The 17,929-nt window shown below is 35.7% G+C and overlaps 1 protein-coding gene across 1 annotated transcript in view; it reads left to right on the top strand.

Annotated features, from left to right (window-relative positions):
• Positions 1 to 17,929, top strand: part of LOC142327352 (uncharacterized) — an 80,031-nt gene that overhangs the window by 51,878 nt on the left and 10,224 nt on the right. The window contains exon 5 of the mRNA XM_075370322.1: positions 10,721 to 10,990. Within this exon, the coding sequence (XP_075226437.1) occupies positions 10,721 to 10,990 (270 nt within the window). The remainder of the gene's footprint in view (positions 1 to 10,720; positions 10,991 to 17,929) is intronic.

Here is a 17,929-nt window from a genome sequence, read left to right as displayed (position 1 = left end):
CTCTGAAAAAGGTGATCGTCTTCACTACCATCAAGTTCATTAGATTGCGATTCATTAGATTAGATTGTGCATTTTTTAAAACTTTTCCTTACTAATTGCTGGAAATGCCTTCCCAAGCATCTTTTATCCAAACACAAATCTGGTTAAAATCTGGGCATTTGATTCTTCCTGTAGGCGTGAGAAAGAAATTTTCATCAGCCATCCATTTACTGTACAGTTGTTTTAATGCAGATTTGAACGGTTTATTAATTCAGACATCTAGTGGTTACAATAGAGATGTCAATCCGCCTGGAATTATTACTTGGTCTGTCATACCCTTTTTTAAAATATCTTTCACTTTATCTGTCGTATGCCCCCGATAACTATCCATTACTAGAATACCGGTATTGTTTTTATTAAGTAAATCTCCTGATCGATTTTGCCATACACACCTGATCCGATCTAAAATTAAGGTTCGTCCATCTAACCTAATTCCTGTGCTCTGATAATAACTCCATTTACCTGTACGGTAGGAAGAGTTTTTCTTTTAAAAACAATGTACGGAGGTAATTTTGATCCATCAGAAGTAATGCAAAGCATAACGCTATACCTTTGTTTTTCATTACCACCAGTGCGAATCGTAAACACTTTTTCCACCTTTTTTGTTTACGGTTTTGTCATAGCATTTCAAAATATACCGGGGTTTGATCAGCGTTTCCTATTTGAGAAGCCTTTATCTTTTCTAAGATTTATTATGCATTTGTGAGAATGTAATATTTTTTGTTCATAAGCGTCTGAAAGTCGTTGAGAAATGGTCATCTTTCGTCTTATTGACAAATCATTTCGTGCAAAAATCGTATTACCCATCCACGGGTTGCTTTAAAATCATCTTTATTCAATGATTTAGCGATTTCACGATGATATGATTGACACATTCTGTCGTGATAGCATAACCGCACCGCATTTCCTTTTTTCCATAAAAAGTCATACAATTTTTTTCTATGTCTGTGTATTTTGGTTTTAAGCCACGAAAAGCCCTTTTATTAGTTGCCTTTCACCAGAAGTGCCTTTCACCAGAAGTTGTTTCCTCTTACGCCAGTCTCGAAAACTTTCATCTACGTCAAATTTTCTTCCTGCCGCCCTATTTCCAATTTTTTCAGCCTCTTCTATAACGCGCAGTTTTTCATTTACTGTAAAAGATCGTAGACGTTGTCCTTTAGTACTCATTTTAATCCCGTAATTAAAATAAATCACCATATTAAACTTTACAAGATAAACTAAACAGATAAAATGTACATAACCGTCCACATATACAAACAGTACAATGACTATTGATTATGGCGAATAGATAAGACGACGACGGGTAACTGATACTGTAACTGTAGTGTCATTAGAACCGGATGCAGCCTATACAGAATGAATCAGTTTTATAAATATACCGTAACTTCGTTTCTATCGATAATAAGAACAGGATGTTAATAATTAAGGATGTATTCTGTATAAGCGGCATCCGGTATTGATATACGAAAATTTAATATAACTATACTTACATTTAGGCAAATTTAGGTAATTCTAAGAAAAAAATTACTTCAAATAAATTATCCTGACTAAAAGCTATGTTTCAAGTAAGCCCCGCACCCTTGTTTTTTCTCTTCAATTCCAAGAAAAAAAGTGCGGGGGATACTCGAATAAATATGGTACTTAATATTGTTAATACTTAATTACATTAATACATTAGTACATTAATACTTAATGTACTTAATATTGTTTAAATAAATTATTTATTTATTTATTCATTCATTCATTCTTTCTTATTCAACAAGGTTTTGTTTCTATCTACAATATATTTTTTTTAATGATGAATTGATGAAATATACTTTCAATTAAAAATAAATGTAATATAATTTCAATCATTTTTGCTGAAGTGACTATTATGTTACACAAAATTATAAAAAAAAGATTTAGTACTCGTATTTTAGTGTTAAAAGTTTGAGTAGCCAGTTTTTTGATTTACTCAAATATTTGACACCCTGATAAAACTAAAAAATAACGGTTCATCTTTTGTATTTTATAAACTTATCTTTGGTGTTTATTTTTTTCATTTCTGAATACAATCCAGAAAAAATCAGACAAATTTTGTGTTTATTGATTTTCTTTAACGTCTCTGATTCCAGAAAATTATAATCAGGAAATACAGTATCATAACTTGTGATTGTAGAAGATTGATGTATTTAAATCTTTATAAAACTCGATCTAGATTATGTAATTCCTATTTAACCCTAATTATTGAAATAGATTTATTTTAGCGAAAAATTTACCTAAGAGAATTATTAGCGAATGAAATTGTTGTTAAGTATTCCTCGTCACCAAAATGGTGGGGGGGGGGGCTTGGTTCAAGGTTTAGGGAGAGTTAATTGAACTGTTTTTTTTTACACAACGATAAGTATTTTACTGTTAAACATTACTATACCATTTTGAAAACAATGGAAGAAGCTAAGCAAATAAATACAGCAAGGAAAGCTTTACAACCGTGTTGCCTGGTCGGCAAACCTTCCCGATATTTTCATCCGGATGTGGAATACGATCCGACAAAGGAAACAAAATTTTATTACGATTGAAACAGATCGGATAGCACTCTTTTACGATAGCCACTCTTTTTGATGTTAGAGAGAAATTGTGCAATGCTTTACCGAGGGATTGGTTGCGAGCCTAGCCTTCGAACGCTTCTATGCTTACAAGTATTAAGAAAAATAATTTTTTTGATTCAACTAATTGTCTAGACAAGAATGGTTACTTAACTTATTAAATGTAATTTTTTTTTTCCTTGGATGATTAATTCAACATTTAAGCTTGAAGCTTGTGCATGGAAATATGAAATGGAAATTTTGTAGCGTGTGAAAAATGTCATGCCTGACTGGGATTCAAACCCCGGACCTCCAAATGAAAGGCCGAGACGTTACCACTCCGCCACGGCGATCGGCAATACTATATTATTTAACTTAAAATAAAGTAAATTTAAATTTGAATTTATTTATTGTAGAATAAATTTTCTGTGGCATTTAAAACATATTTAAGTTGACTTTATTTATTAAAAAAAATGATTAATAATGGAAAAGGAAACTAGATTTATAATATGATTTATGATGGTTTAATTTACCGTACTTATTTTATCCAAAATTAAGTATATACATAAATACAATTGATTGAAAAATATTTTATTCATTTATTATTTTGTATATGATATAAGGAATTGTACTATTAAATTTATAATTCGAGAGTTGATAGAGAGAAATAATAAATTGATAAAGAGATAGAATTAAATTTGATTCATACTAAAGTTTAATTACGTTATAAGCAGTTTATATATATTATATTATTTATATACTAGGGTGATAAAAATTTATCCGACCTTATTTTATGTTGCGGTAGCTACTTCTTTTTTCTCCATACCTAGGAGGGTGGACCAGCTTATGGATTGCACACTCTCAGAGGTTGCCTTTACCTCTAACCTACCGAGACCCCGCGGGACCGGGCTATGCCGTTCCCCGCGGGGGTCATTCATCCAGTAGGCCGGGACTGGGTCTTTTATACGCCTGCCTCTAACCGTACACCCTCCCTAGGGAGGGATCCAGCCGGGTCTCGGTCTTTTTTTATTACCCACGATCTCAGGGGGTCCCCGGTCAGTCATCAAGAGTGGTCCACCTCAGCGAACCATGCTCTCATGAGAGCATGGTTCGCTGAGGCATTAGTCTTACAGGGGCAGTTCTGCTCATGAGCAGAGCTGCCCCTGTAAGACCCTACCTCCAGGTTACACTGTTTCACTCAACAGCGTCTCGTTCGTTAGTATTCGTGACTAAGAATGCTACAGCGTCCCATTTACGATGTCCCTTTAACATGTATTGTACGGTATTATCCGGTTTCAGTCCTTGAATGGCCCATGTGTGCCTCAGTTCATCCTACCGGTGACACAATATCGTGTGTTCCACGGTATCTATTTCTTCACAGTATTGGCAAACCGGTTCGAGCCTTCTGTCAAAGCGGTGGAGGTAAGCCCCAAACCCTACATGCCCAGTCAACAACTGAGAGAGATGGAAGCCCACCTCCCCATGATTTCTGGAGACCGATTACTACTTGTAGCGAAAGGAAGGGAACTGTCGTAGATTGTAAGGCTAATGACATGTACAGCGGTTATGACCACTGCGTTTATAGAGTCGGTTTATGTTACGTAAATTTGTGTAACGAGTCGGTTGACGATACTTCTGTACCACCAGTTGTGAAATATTTTATCGCAGTCCTAGATAAAAACGTTTATTAGTGAAAAGATTAAACCAGTTTTATTTATTGATTTTATTTAAAATCAATACAAATAGTATAGTAGGTGAAAAATGTGAACCAAGATATTGAAAAGATACTTGTATTATCCTTTATATACTATCGATGAAAAAGACAACGGAAGCTACGACGTATGTGGATATACCATATTGCGAGTAGTAGACCAGAGTGCGGTCATTTTTTCACTTTATTCAATGAAGTAAGTGTCGATGAAAAATTGTTTAATTACCTACGTATGTCAAAATCTTCATTTGACGATTTTCTCAATGCAATAAAAGGAAAAATAACTAAAAAAAACCACCCGTATGAGAACATGCATACACAGAAAAAAAAACTTTTCTTAACTCTTCGGTATAGTAAATATTTTAAATTTATTGTTAAAGTAGCAATACAAATTTTATATCAGTAAATTTTAATACAAGAGTAAAAAACATAATAAAAAGATTTTCTGATCAGAACTTTTAGTCATTGTCCACTTTTATCATTTATTAGAATTCATTCTGAATCTTCCGTTGTAAAACTTGACACAAATGATTAAACTGTATCTACTGGAGATTAAACCATACACGGCTGTTCTTCTGTTTGTGGTATTGCTGTGAATTAGCAAACTGCTGTTCGCCTGTTTTGCTGTATTGATGTTTTGGAACAGGAACTGCAAACTGTACACGGGTCTAGTCTCTACAGCTTTTCTTCCCACTGTAACAGAGCTGCAGAATACTTTGTACTACAGCAAGAACAATATATAAATTACAACATAACCCTTACAAAACAACATTCTACACTACGTTTTTTACTTACACTCTGTTGCAACCGTAACCCAAGGTGGAAACTATCGTGCCGATGGGTAGAAGGCTCTACGTAGTGAGTCTTGAACGATGTCCTTGGCCACGTGAGAGAACCCAGTCGTATTTAGGATCTAGCTTCAGTACGCGTGCGCTCTGCTGGAACGGTCCGTTATATCGCCGGTACTCGTGGGAACCACATGTCTGTTCCTTCAAAAACTCCTTTCGTGGTTGTTAGTGCATTTGAAAAACCAACAAACCCGGGAGCTTAAAGACACTTCGATCGATGTTGTCGGTTGAGGATGTGTCTGGTGATAAGAGAAATAACATAGTGAATGCTAAGACATAAATAATACGTTTTATTGTTGTGAAATATAAGGAAGAAGGTGATTCGTTTACAAAGGTTTCACCTTTCTTAATACACAAGTGCGGTGTTGCAGTATGTGGATCTGCAAAATCAATTAAACAATTTAGGAGTGGCACCCTGTTGATTGATGTTACTGATGTCGAACAGAGTCGGGAAGCTCTTAGGTTCAGAGGGAAGGACGAGGTGGTGGTGGGCCACAAAACTTAAATTCCAGCAATGGGCGTTATCTCTTTTGTCGTGACTTAGCTGGTATTGAATCATCAGAGATAGCAGAGGAACTGTTTACCCAGTCAGTCACTTCTGCTCAGAGGATAATGAGGAAGGAAAACGGTGCTGAAGTACCAACATCTTCACTGATTATAACTTCCTCTACTCCGACAGTCCCTGAATGAAAAAAAATAGGCTACCTGTATGTCAGTGTGCGGCAGTACATACCAAACCCTAGACGCTGCTCCCAGTGTCAGGGTTTTGGTCATACTAAAATCGGTTGCATTAAAGAACAGGTTTGTGCACGCTGAAGTTGTGCGAGACATGATGACAGTACATGTACTGAAAATGAAAAATGTGTTAATTGTAAGGGTTCTCATATTTTTTTAATTGTAAGGGTTTCGAGAATGTCCCGTTTATAAGGAAGAATAGGCGATAATAAGCACTACTGAACAAAAAGTGTCATTTCCTGTGGCTCGTCGGGAATACAGAAAATTCGTCAACATGAGGATCCTGTGCAGCCGGTGTTAGTTTTATCCAGGCTCTTTCTAGTGATGTACAAAAAGGAAACGAATGCACATCATGTAAAGAACTGATCAAGTTGGTCCAAGTTTTGTCATAACAAGTAAAGATCCTTATAGCTGCAATTACAGCATTGAGCTCTAGAAAGAAGGTAATTTCCGTTAGAAAACCTTCGTGGGGGTATATCTAACTTCATTGTTAGTTGTTACACCACCACAGAAAGTTCCTGCACCAATTACACAGCAAACAACCAAGATCCATGTAAAGGGATCTAATAAAACATCATCCCCTAGAACGGCAACACCGTCCTCTCGGGCTTTCAAATCCCTTCCATCTCGAGATTTCCATAAGGATATAGTGGCGGATGAAACACCTGATGAAGCACTTAAAGATCATAAAAACAAAAAGGAAAAACCGGATTGTATTTGATAAATAATTTGCACGCAGAATTTCTATACATAAAAGGAACTAAGTTTTTCCTATGACTACAAATATTATTCAGTGAAATTTTTGTGGTCTCCGTTCCACCCTGAGGATATTAAAAGGAAATGCTTTAATACTGTGTCTGCGGGAGACTCACCTCCGACCTCCGTATGATGTGTCCTTTCGCAATTACGTCTGCGAAAGATGTAACTATCAAACTGAGGGTGTAGCTGTTTTACTGAAAGAAATCGTAGTAGCCGCCCCTATTCCACTAGCGACAAACATCCCTGCAGTCACAGTGAAGATAATGGCGCCATTCCAAATGAAAAACTGCAACTTATATCTTTCTTCAAATACTGATATCAATGAGGATGATGTATCCAGTCTGTTTTCCCAAATTCCCATATCCTGCCAATTATTTGTTGATTTCAACGCCCACCATTTTTGGAGCTCACTATCATGTTCATCCCGAAGCAATATAGTTGATCGACTGAGGCAGAACTTATATCTCTGCTTATTGAACGATGGATCGTACACATTTGTATCCTCTTCTTTTGGTACATCTTCGTGCATCTTCTGTCCCTCTGTTTAACAACCTTATTTGCACGTCTTACCTGGTGCGTTTACAAAAACTTCTTTGGAATCGATCACAGACCAGTTGCAATCTCAGTCAGTAATAGTTATTTGGGTCAGAGACAGCCATGTAGATGGGTGGCTCAGAAAGCGGACTGGATCGGATGCAAGTTTACCTTTGGCCGGTATGACAAAAGCGGTTGCGCGATCCACCAACTTACCAAGTTTATACACCAAATTCTCGATACCGCCAATGAATTCATCCCTTTAACATCTGGGAAGCCAAGATAGCCTCCTGTTCTTTGGTGGAATGGGACTGCAGGCGCGCACTAAGGAATCAGCGTTAGGGCTTAACTTAATTTTAATTAAAGACCGACAACTGAATTGCTTTGCGCCTTCCGCAACGCGAGGGCTGTTTGCTGTTGAGTGTTTAGGTGTGTTAACAGAATTCTTGGATGAATTACGTGGAATCAGTTTCTTGTACATCATCATCTGTTGTATGGAGAAAGGTTCAAACCATGTATGGATCGGTATAATCACCGCAGCCGATTGGACTGCAAAGTGGCAAAAACCTTGTTACCGCATCAGTTGGTATAGCGACCACATTTGAAAGGTCATTTAGGCCAGTTTCACTTACATCATCGTATTGCCCTGAGTTTGTGAGGTGTAAGTTGCAGGTAGAAAATATCCCGTTGGTGATTGGAGACTCGCAAAATGAATTAAACATACCCTTTTATTATAATGAAACAAGGTATGCCCTGATTAATTCTCGAGACACTTTCCCTGGAAATGATAATATCAGGCTCAGTATGTTACCACATCTCCCAGATAGTGCACTAGGTCATCTTTTGTGTAAGTATAACAAAATTTTCTCTGACCAAGTGTTTCTAGATTCTTGGTCAAAGGCACTGGTTATCCCCATACTAAAACCTATAAAGATAAATCATGCCCCACAAATTATCACCCTATCTCCCTGACCACTAACCTGTGTAAGGTGATAGAACAAATGTAAACCGTCGTCTAGTGTTGTATCTTGAGAGAAACGTCGTAATTGCCCCAGAATAGTGCGGTTTCCGCCAAGGTAGATCGTCTATTGCTCACGTAGTTGCACTGGAAGCTGCTATTCAAAACACATTTTTATATCACCAACGCCTGGTTGCTGTGTTATTTGATTTATAAAAGGCGTACGTCACGGCATGGAGGACAGTAATTTTAAATACACTTCATGAATGGGGTGTACAAGGTAATCTCCTTGCATTTGTCAGGGGTTTTCTCAGTAGTCGGTCCTTCCAAGTTCGAGTTGAAACGACTTTGTTTGAAAGTTTCACACTGGAAAACGGAGTACCTCAGGGAAGTATCCTAAGTATTACTTTGTTTGCCGTAGCAGTAAATAACAGTACAAACTGCGTGCGAAAACCAATTGTGTTCTTTATTTGTAGATGATTTTTCTACTTGCGTAGCATGTAAAACTTTAGTTACTGGTGAGAGGCTGCTTCAAAACACATTAATCCGCTTAGAATCCTGGTGTAAATCTACTGGATTCACGTTTTTCCTGGAAGTACGTTTGCTTTTTCCGGTTGAGGGGACGTGTTGACCCTCAACTACATTTACATGGTGAACCAGTTGAGGCATGCACGCGGGTTAGAGTTCATTTATTCATCCGTCTTGCTACGGGTGCTTTTCGCTTAAGCCCCGTAGTAAGTCGGGTGGACAGTGGTGAGCCATCTCTTTTTAATAACTGGAAGCAAGTGATAAGCTTCTATGTGGCTCACATTAAAACGCAACCAACTCATCCAACCTTTGATGTGGTATTCTCAAACCAGCAAGTTGATCAATACCAGGAATAGCCGAGGTCTATTGCTCCACTAGGTATCAGAGCTCAACGTCTTTTCTCAGCTCTAAATATAAAATTACCTCCAGCCCTTACTGGTGTTCCATGTTATTACTCCCTCTTGGAAGCCTTCTCTTGATAATTACTACTTTGATCTTCGTTAGTGTAATAAAAAGAACACAAATCCGGATATCTTAGAAAAGGAATTTTATAATATTTGAACTAACAAGAATCCTGATGTTACAGTTTATACGGACGGCTCTAGAAACGTTAGTTAGGTTGGTTGTGGTTTTGTGGTTGGCAACAGAACATATATTCTTGGCCTTCCCAGCATCACTAGTATTTCCGTTGCAGAACTGTATTTTGTCAGAAATTTGTTGGCACCCAAGTATAGACAATAAGGAAGTTTCAAACAGCTTTTGAAGATAAAACTATGGATGTTACACAAATTAAAGAGTGGCTTCAGAGTTTCAAGATGGTCGAATGTCTGTTGAAAGTAACCAACACTCTGACAGATCTTCCACCATTAAAAATTCTGAAAAATTCCAGCGAGTTCGACAGATGATGATGAATCATCATCGAATAATAATTAAAGAGCTTTATAACTCTTTGTTCTTACTTATGTGATATATATATACATGTTAATCTAGTTCTACAGCTGTTTTATAATAAGAAGAAATAGTTATATAATTTGTTTTACATAAATGATAACATGAGAGTGAACATAGAGATGAAGTAGGAATTTTGTCTCAGTGCAATCGATTTTAACGAAAAATCTCTGGATACGACGCGTAGAAGAAAGATTTTTCCCACAACTTCTCATTCACAAACCAACGAAGAACCGACTCCAAATTGTGTAATATGTTATGCTGGAATGTACTGATAGTGATCCTGATTTTATGAAAAAAAATAACCGGAGGTGAAACATAGGTCTACGGCTGACCCTGAGACAAAGGCACAACCATCCTACTGGAAAACTTCAAGTTCTCCGCGGCAAAAAAAGGTAGAAACCTACATAATCATGAACCAATGTGAAAGGTCATGCTGACAATATTTTTTGATTATCAAGGCATGGTTTATAAAGGGTATGCTCCTCAAAGACAGATTGTCAATAAAGAGTACTACGTAACTGTTCTTCATTCGCTAAGAGATATTGTTCAAAACAACAGATCACAGGTCTGGGAAAATGGCGTTTGAAAAATGCATTACGTCAACGCTGTAGCCCATAAATCACAACTAATCCAAAGATTCTTGGGAAATGGGATCGAACTACTTCATCAGGTTCCTTACTCACAAGACATGGCTCCCTGCGATTTTTGGCTGTTTCCTAAGCTTAAAAGAAAAAGATTTGAAGACGTAGAAGATAGAAATGCGACAAGACGACTTAACGGTGCTCACTAAAATTGACTTGAAAAAATGCTTCCAACAATGGAAATACGTTAAATGTGTTATATAAAAAGGGGATCTGTGACAGTTATAATTAGGTTGATATTCATTGTATAAGGTTTTACTTTTAACTTTCTGTGACGGTTGCAAAATATTCAGAGCTGTCATTTTTACCAAGTTACCACTGAAATTTATTTCTAAATTAATATGTTTTATTCAATAATATTTTTACAAACTAATGATATTAGATAATAATAATAATAATAATATGTTCAATAAATGCTAATAATAATTTTATTGTTTACTGTTTGTTATAAGTTTGGGAGAAATTTATTATCAGACGGCAAAGAAAAACAAATAAGATCGGTATTAAATGAACACTTAATGAATGTAGCAGCGGCAGCTGGTCAAACAGTACCTCGATTTCCATACAAACCAGAACTATCTCATTATCAACCCTGGAATGATTCTTTTAATTTTCCACTTATACAGAGGACAGTAAGAGATTCTGAGTCTGCAGGAAAAGTATCAAGTAAACAAGCAGAACTACAGCAGTTAATACAACAGCTTTACCAAGCTGAGGCGACTGTAAGTATAATTCATAATGGTGGACAATAAATTCACTTTTGGCCAAAGTTAATTAAGGTTGCTACTATCTTGTTTAAAAATATTTAATGCGTACAAAAATATTTATTTTTATATACGAGGTATTTAAATGAAGTAATAAGACTGCTGATACAACGAATGGCATAGCAATACTGCTGGCTCGCTCTGTACATGACGTTAGATAAAATCTCATGAGCCTTCGGTAAGAATTTCAACACGCTACCATCACAAAGATTCTTTTTAATGTGCGTTTTCTTGAAGAGGTTTTGTTCTATGTTTTTTGTAACACAAAACAAAACTGCATGACTTAACGAACAATACAATGGTCTCACTACCTTCCAAAAAACGCCTTATGTCACTCGAACATTTGTAACTTCCATTAAACATATTCACCATCCATTCTTTCAATAAATTGGAAACATTCATTGTTTCAATAATTCATGTGGCATTTTCCCAGAGTCTGATACGAACTTTATCGCGCTAAACTTTCACTATGAAAGTTTGGGAAGACGCTTCTGGGGAATGAATGTTCCCCATTCATTCTTTCAATGAATAGGGGGACATGTTTAACGAGGTAACAGAATCCGAGTGACAAATCATTTTTAAAAGATCATGAATCCATAAAAGATAAACCCCGCTCTGGAAGACTTTTCAACTTAGAAAACAATATAATTTTACAAAGAAAAATTGAACCTTTGATTGACTGGAAAAAATGTGTAGTTAATTAAAATTGAACTGTACAAGTCGGTTCATATTTAGTCAAATATTTTTGGTTTATTTGTAGTGAAATAATACAAATTTTACATTTTAACACACGATTTGGCCATGAAAATGTGTGCTCGAAGGTGGTTTCCAAAAGCCTTTCCTCCAAAAACAACTGTCAATCGGAAGACATATAATTTGACAGGATGAAGCAAAGTCGTAATGATCTTGTCTTTGAGTACGGTCCCGAAACGAAAACTCAAAGTTTAGAGTGCTACACATCTCTCTTTTTTTCTGTTTAGCCTCCGGTAACTACCGTTTAGATAATTCTTCAGAGGATGAATGAGGATGATATGTATGTGTAAAAATGAAGTGTAGTCTTGTACATTCTCAGTTCGACCATTCCTGAAATGTGTGGTTAATTGAAACCCAACCACCAAAGAACACCGGTATCCACGATCTAGCTGACTAATCATGCCCCAAAAAAGCGAGAATAAGCGAATTTATAATCAAATGCACGCTCATCTGTTTTTTAACAGCCAAGGAATTATCCATAAGGAATACGTGTCTCGATGATAAAATAGTTTAATCGGTTTAACCACAGTGAGAGTCTTGAAATACGAAGAAAAGGGTTGTTCGCGTGCGACCACTGATTGCAAATACTTGGATGCTGGAAACAAGGTCATATCTCTGAATGAACACTTGACTTAAAGGACATTCCTGTAAATCTTCAGCCCTCCTACTCACCTGATTTGAATCAATGAAACTCCTTTTTTCGCCAGACTAAAAATACCCTCAAAGGAACCTTATGGAAGGTTGAAACCGTTGAAAAAACTGTTAACTGATCCACTAAAAGCTAATTCAGATAATGATTTCTGGTGGTATAGGCTGTTTTGAAGAAGATATTGCATATTACAATATGTTAATATTGTAATTTAAAAAAGAAGATTTTAAAATTGTTACTAATTTTAAAAAAAAGTAATATTAAAACAGTCTCATTACTTACTATTTACCGACCTTGTAAAATGAATTCATTATATTATTAATTCATTATATTAATTCAAGCTATTATTATATTATTTACAATTACCTATTGATGAACTATTTATGCGTCATTAAATTTATATTAAATTATTTCCCTGAAAGAAAAGGATAAATGATTTACAATTTATTTTCTCGTTCATTACGGTTGGCGATGAGATTAATAAAAAATTTTAACTTTTCTAACGATTAACCGAATCAAACTTTCTAACAAAACTTTTTTTAAACTTTTTAAATGATCTCAGTTGTCTTTGCGACAATCATCTGTAAATCACTAAGTACTAAACACACATTTTTAAAGGGTTATTGTACAATTTGGTTTTGATGTTATTGAGGTTTAAAATGTTAAAAATGAATTATAATTTAGTTATTAAATCGTTGGTAACAAATAAATCTTCTATGCGAGTAAAGTAATGATAAACCGTTTATCAACGAGAAGTCTTTTCTTTTTCCACCCTTACTCCCCTTCTCTTTCTTTTTCCTGTTTAGCCTCCGGTAATTACCGTTCAGATAATACTTCAGAGGATGAATGAGGATGATATGTATGAGTGTAAATGAAGTGTAGTCTTGTACAGTCTCAGTTAGACCATTACTGAAATGTGTGGTTAATTGAAACCCAACCACCAAAGAACACCGGTATCCACGATCTAGTATTCACATCTGTGTAGAAATAACTGACTTTACCCGGACTTGAACGCTAGAACTCTCTACTTCCAAATCAACTGATTTATGCAAAGTATAACTCATGCCTGAGTTCGTCCGAAATACAGGATACTATGTTCGACCGCCTTCCCCATATTGTTCAACAGACATAGCGGCCGGTATTCAGGCTGTTGATCACCAGTTTTATTCTTCGGGAGGAAAACCACCCTCCTTCCAACAAATTGGGAACATTTTTTTTCATTCCATAGTTTGCTACGTCAACTGTTTGCCACGGCACCTTAGCTATTACGCTCTTGAGAACGGCTGCAGGGACTCCGTCCGGTCCCGGACTCTTTTTATTTTTAAGTTTAATATTGCCTCTGTATCTTCCATCAATGAGAAGTCTATAAAGACTTATTATTGATTATTATTATTAATGTTCTCTCAATTATTAATTTATTTCTAACGAAGTTATTACCTCAGCTTCCACTACATTCGCGAAGTAAATATAATTTATCTCGTATTAGGCGGTTTTATGGATAATTTGATTTTTCCCAGTTATTTAAAAGTTAGTTTGGTACTAACATATTAATTAGGTGATATACCTCTGTAGTTAATTAATTCTTAGACGGCGCCACTGAAGCGCTACATTGAAATAAGAAAATAAATACAAAAAAGAATGAATAAATGGACTAATTTAAGAATAAATGGAATTAATTAATGCCGAAATTATAAATATAATCTAATCAAACTTAACCTACGCTCGCTAGTCAGATTAGCGAGCATAGGTTAGGTTTGGTTAGATTATATTTAAAATTACAAATATACAATTATAACATTAACAAGATTAATCTAGCCTTAAATTAGTCCATTTACTCATTATTTTTTTGTATTTATTATCTTATTGTAATATAACGTTTCAGCAGCGCCATCTAAGAACTAACTACAAAAGTAGATAGCCTACTATATGAATACCGTTGGTTTTTCCGCTATTTTGGAATCTTACTCTTGATTTAAAAAATTGATATTTACATATTTTATGCATTTTAGTAGTCCTTACAACAGAGCGTTTGAACCAACTTGAATAGCCTAGAACAGAAGTCAGCAACCTTTTTGTCAGCAAGGGCGCAAATTCAAAAGTTATTGGGGGCGGTACACTATTATTAAACAATGAGCAGATACATTTTCCTTTAAAGTCAATGAAATAAAATTGTTCTTCCCAGTCAACATTAAAACAATAAATTCTTTTTCTTTTACAATTATTCATGATGGGTTATTTATAAAATCCGTTTAACCAGTACGATACGTAGTTGATAGTGAAAAGCGCAACTAACTTGCCTGATATGGTTACTAATAATACGTAAATAATAAAATATAATCAATGATAATAACATTCAAAATACGAAGCACTCAGAATATGGTAACATACTACCAAATGTATCAGAACCGAGAATATTCCTAAGTGTGTCGATGTACGAGGGTAAGTCAACTATTATCTGCAATGTAGTTATACATTTTATTTCAATGCAAATAGGAAACTTACATGTACATCATTTTTCAAAGTCCCCTTGCATTTCAACTCGCTTGGTCCATCGTTGCACAAGCTACCTCATGCTCTCATAAAAGGTTTTCGGTTGAGCTGCGAGCCAGGAATGCACCGCTTCTTTCACTGTTTCGTCCGAGGTTAATCGACGGTCCCCTTAATGCCTCTTTGAATGGACAAACAAGTGGTAGTCAGAAGGGGCAAGATCAGGACTATATGGAGGATGAGCCTGTACTTCAAAGTTGAGTTTCTGAAGCGTTTCAGCAGTGTGGGCAGCAGTATGTGGACGGTCATTGTCGTGCAACAACACAACACCTTTCGACAGCAGTCATCGGCGTTTGCTTCGAATTGCAGGCTTCAGCTTGGCAGTAAGCATCTCACTGTAACGCGCGCGTTATTTATTGTCGTGCCCCTTTCCTCATAATGTTCCAGTACTGGGCCTTGTGAGTCCCAAAAAACCGTAAGCATCAGTTTTCCTGCGGACGGTTGGGTCCTGAACTTTTTTTTGCAGGGCGAATTTGGATGTTTCTATTCCATACTCTGCCATTTTCTCTCCAGCTCATAATGATGGATCCGTGTTTTGTCACCAGTGATGATTCTGTCTAAGAAGATATACACCGTTCGTTACCATAGCAATCCAAATGTTTTTGGTAGATGTCCAAGTGCGTTTGTTTATGCGACTATGTGAGTTGTTTTGGGACCCACCTTGCACAGACTTTATGAAACACAAATCTGTTGTGGATGATTTCGTAGGAAGAATCGTGATTAATCTGCAGACGGTGTACCACTTCATCGATAGTTACTTGTCTGTCTAAGAAACCCATGTCACGTGCACGCTTAATATTTTCGTCATTTGTGGCGGTAAACGGTCGTCCGGCTCCTTCGTCCTGCGTAACACTTGCACGACCATTTTTGAATTTCCTATCCATTTGTAGACACTCTATTGCCACAACACACTGTTCCCATACTGTACCGAAAGTCTTCGATGAATTTCGGCCCCTGATACACCTGCCGACCACAAAAAACGGATCACTGAACGTTGCTCTTCTTTGGTGCAAACAGAAAGCAGAGCAGCCATGGTTAACTACAGGGCAGCGTTAATGGAACTAACCTTTCCTTTTTTCTTTCTTTTTCCTGTTTAGCCTCCGGTAACTACCGTTTAGATAATTCTTCAGAGGATGAATGAGGATGATATGTATGTGTAAATGAAGTGCAGTCTTGTACATTCTCAGTTCGACCATTCCTGAGATGTGTGGTTAATTGAAACCCAACCACCAAAGAACACCGGTATCCACGATCTAGTATTCAATGGAACTAACCTAGCAGCATCAAACCTTCACAGACATAACAGCAATTAAACTACGCATGTGTCATCTACGCAACACGACAGTACTACCAACATAAACAAAAATATAACTAAATTGCGGATAATAATTGACTTACCCTCGTATATGATGACCTTGATTGCAAATTGCTGACACTGAGCTTGCGCAATTATATTGCCTTTATATCCCAATTATAATTATAATTGCAATTATATACGTGCGACGCCGATACGGTTGTTGGGCTTAGTAGTTGTGTAATATAGTGAGTGGGTATATAAATCTTATGGAGGGCGCCATGGCACACGCGGGCGCCGCATTGCCGATCCCTGGCCTAGAAGAATGACGTGTAATGATTATTAAAAAATGTTAATTTTGTCGCCTATTTTGAGATGGAACACAAAATCTTATCGCGGCAATTCGTGTATTTTTGTAAACTTCTAACGATGCTTAAATCAAGACGCAAAGCGTTCATATACATTCATACATTCAATTAAAATAACATATTCAAATTCTGTAAAGAAGTTTTGTACGTTGAAGTTTTGTCTATTATTTATTTTTTCTTGAAAAAAAATCTTTTAACCGATTAAAAACAAATAAATTAGGATGTATAACAAATGTTTTACATTTTTTCAGATGTAACAGATGTTTTACTGATTAAAAACAAAGAAAGATGTATAACAATCAGTCTTGGAAACAAATAATTAAATCAATTAAAATAAGTAAAACTTATCAACAATTAAAATATGTTTTCTTCACAAATCTTCTTTAAATAGACTTTGAAGTCGGCGTAAAAATTTAAAAAATGTACTATCTAAAGAAATACCGAAAAATATGTAGAGAAGCGGATATTACCCTTCAGCTTATCTCTTTAGATGCGGAAAAATACGATAATAAGGTTTACAAACCTTAAATAATAATGTACTACCTAATTATTTTGCTATGCTCTAAAATAAAAAATGATTTTTAAAACCGTCCACTTGTGCCATTTTAACACCTGAATAACTATTTAACCTTGAAGTAACATTTTATATTCATTTTATTATTTTATAGATAATACTAAGCAATAAAATTAATTGATTTCTTATCATATAATTAAACAATTAACTTTTACACTAAATCTAAACAAACAAAATATTTTCTTCTAAATGTAACATTACTTGTGGTCGTAAATATTATTTATAATTTATCAAATTTGCTTGTAATATTTACATACTCATAAAATCCATAAATGGAATTTGTTTTCATGTTTATTAAAAAAACATAAGGAATTTTTTTAAGGTTAATGGTTTTTCTAAATATTTCATCTTTAGCGAAATAGTAAATTTTCATTTGTGTAGGAATGTGGATTGTCAAAATGTTCTGAATACATTAAAAATCTTCACATGGTTACATGGTTATTTAATGTGTAAGAGACTTCCTGAATGCGAAGGTTATGTGCTATTTCAAAGTTGTATAAGGATCGATCAATTTTCATACAGGAGTCTAGTGTTACAGAGATAAAAAATTTGAATGAGATGGAAAATTGACTGATACCACTACTTAACAAATACAAATAATTGTATCTACCGACAGCTGTTAGCTCTCCTCCCATTATTAAAAAGAAGTCAGATAGTACCTCAATGAGAACTTATCGTAGTGCTGGAAGGTAGGATGCAAAAGATGGGATAA

The sequence above is a fragment of the Lycorma delicatula genome, chromosome 7, assembly GCF_047948215.1.
Source record: "Lycorma delicatula isolate Av1 chromosome 7, ASM4794821v1, whole genome shotgun sequence".
In the NCBI taxonomy this organism is placed as follows: Eukaryota; Metazoa; Arthropoda; class Insecta; order Hemiptera; family Fulgoridae; genus Lycorma; species Lycorma delicatula.
Note: the sequence above shows the minus strand (reverse complement) of the source record. Positions and strands in the feature narration are given on the sequence as shown.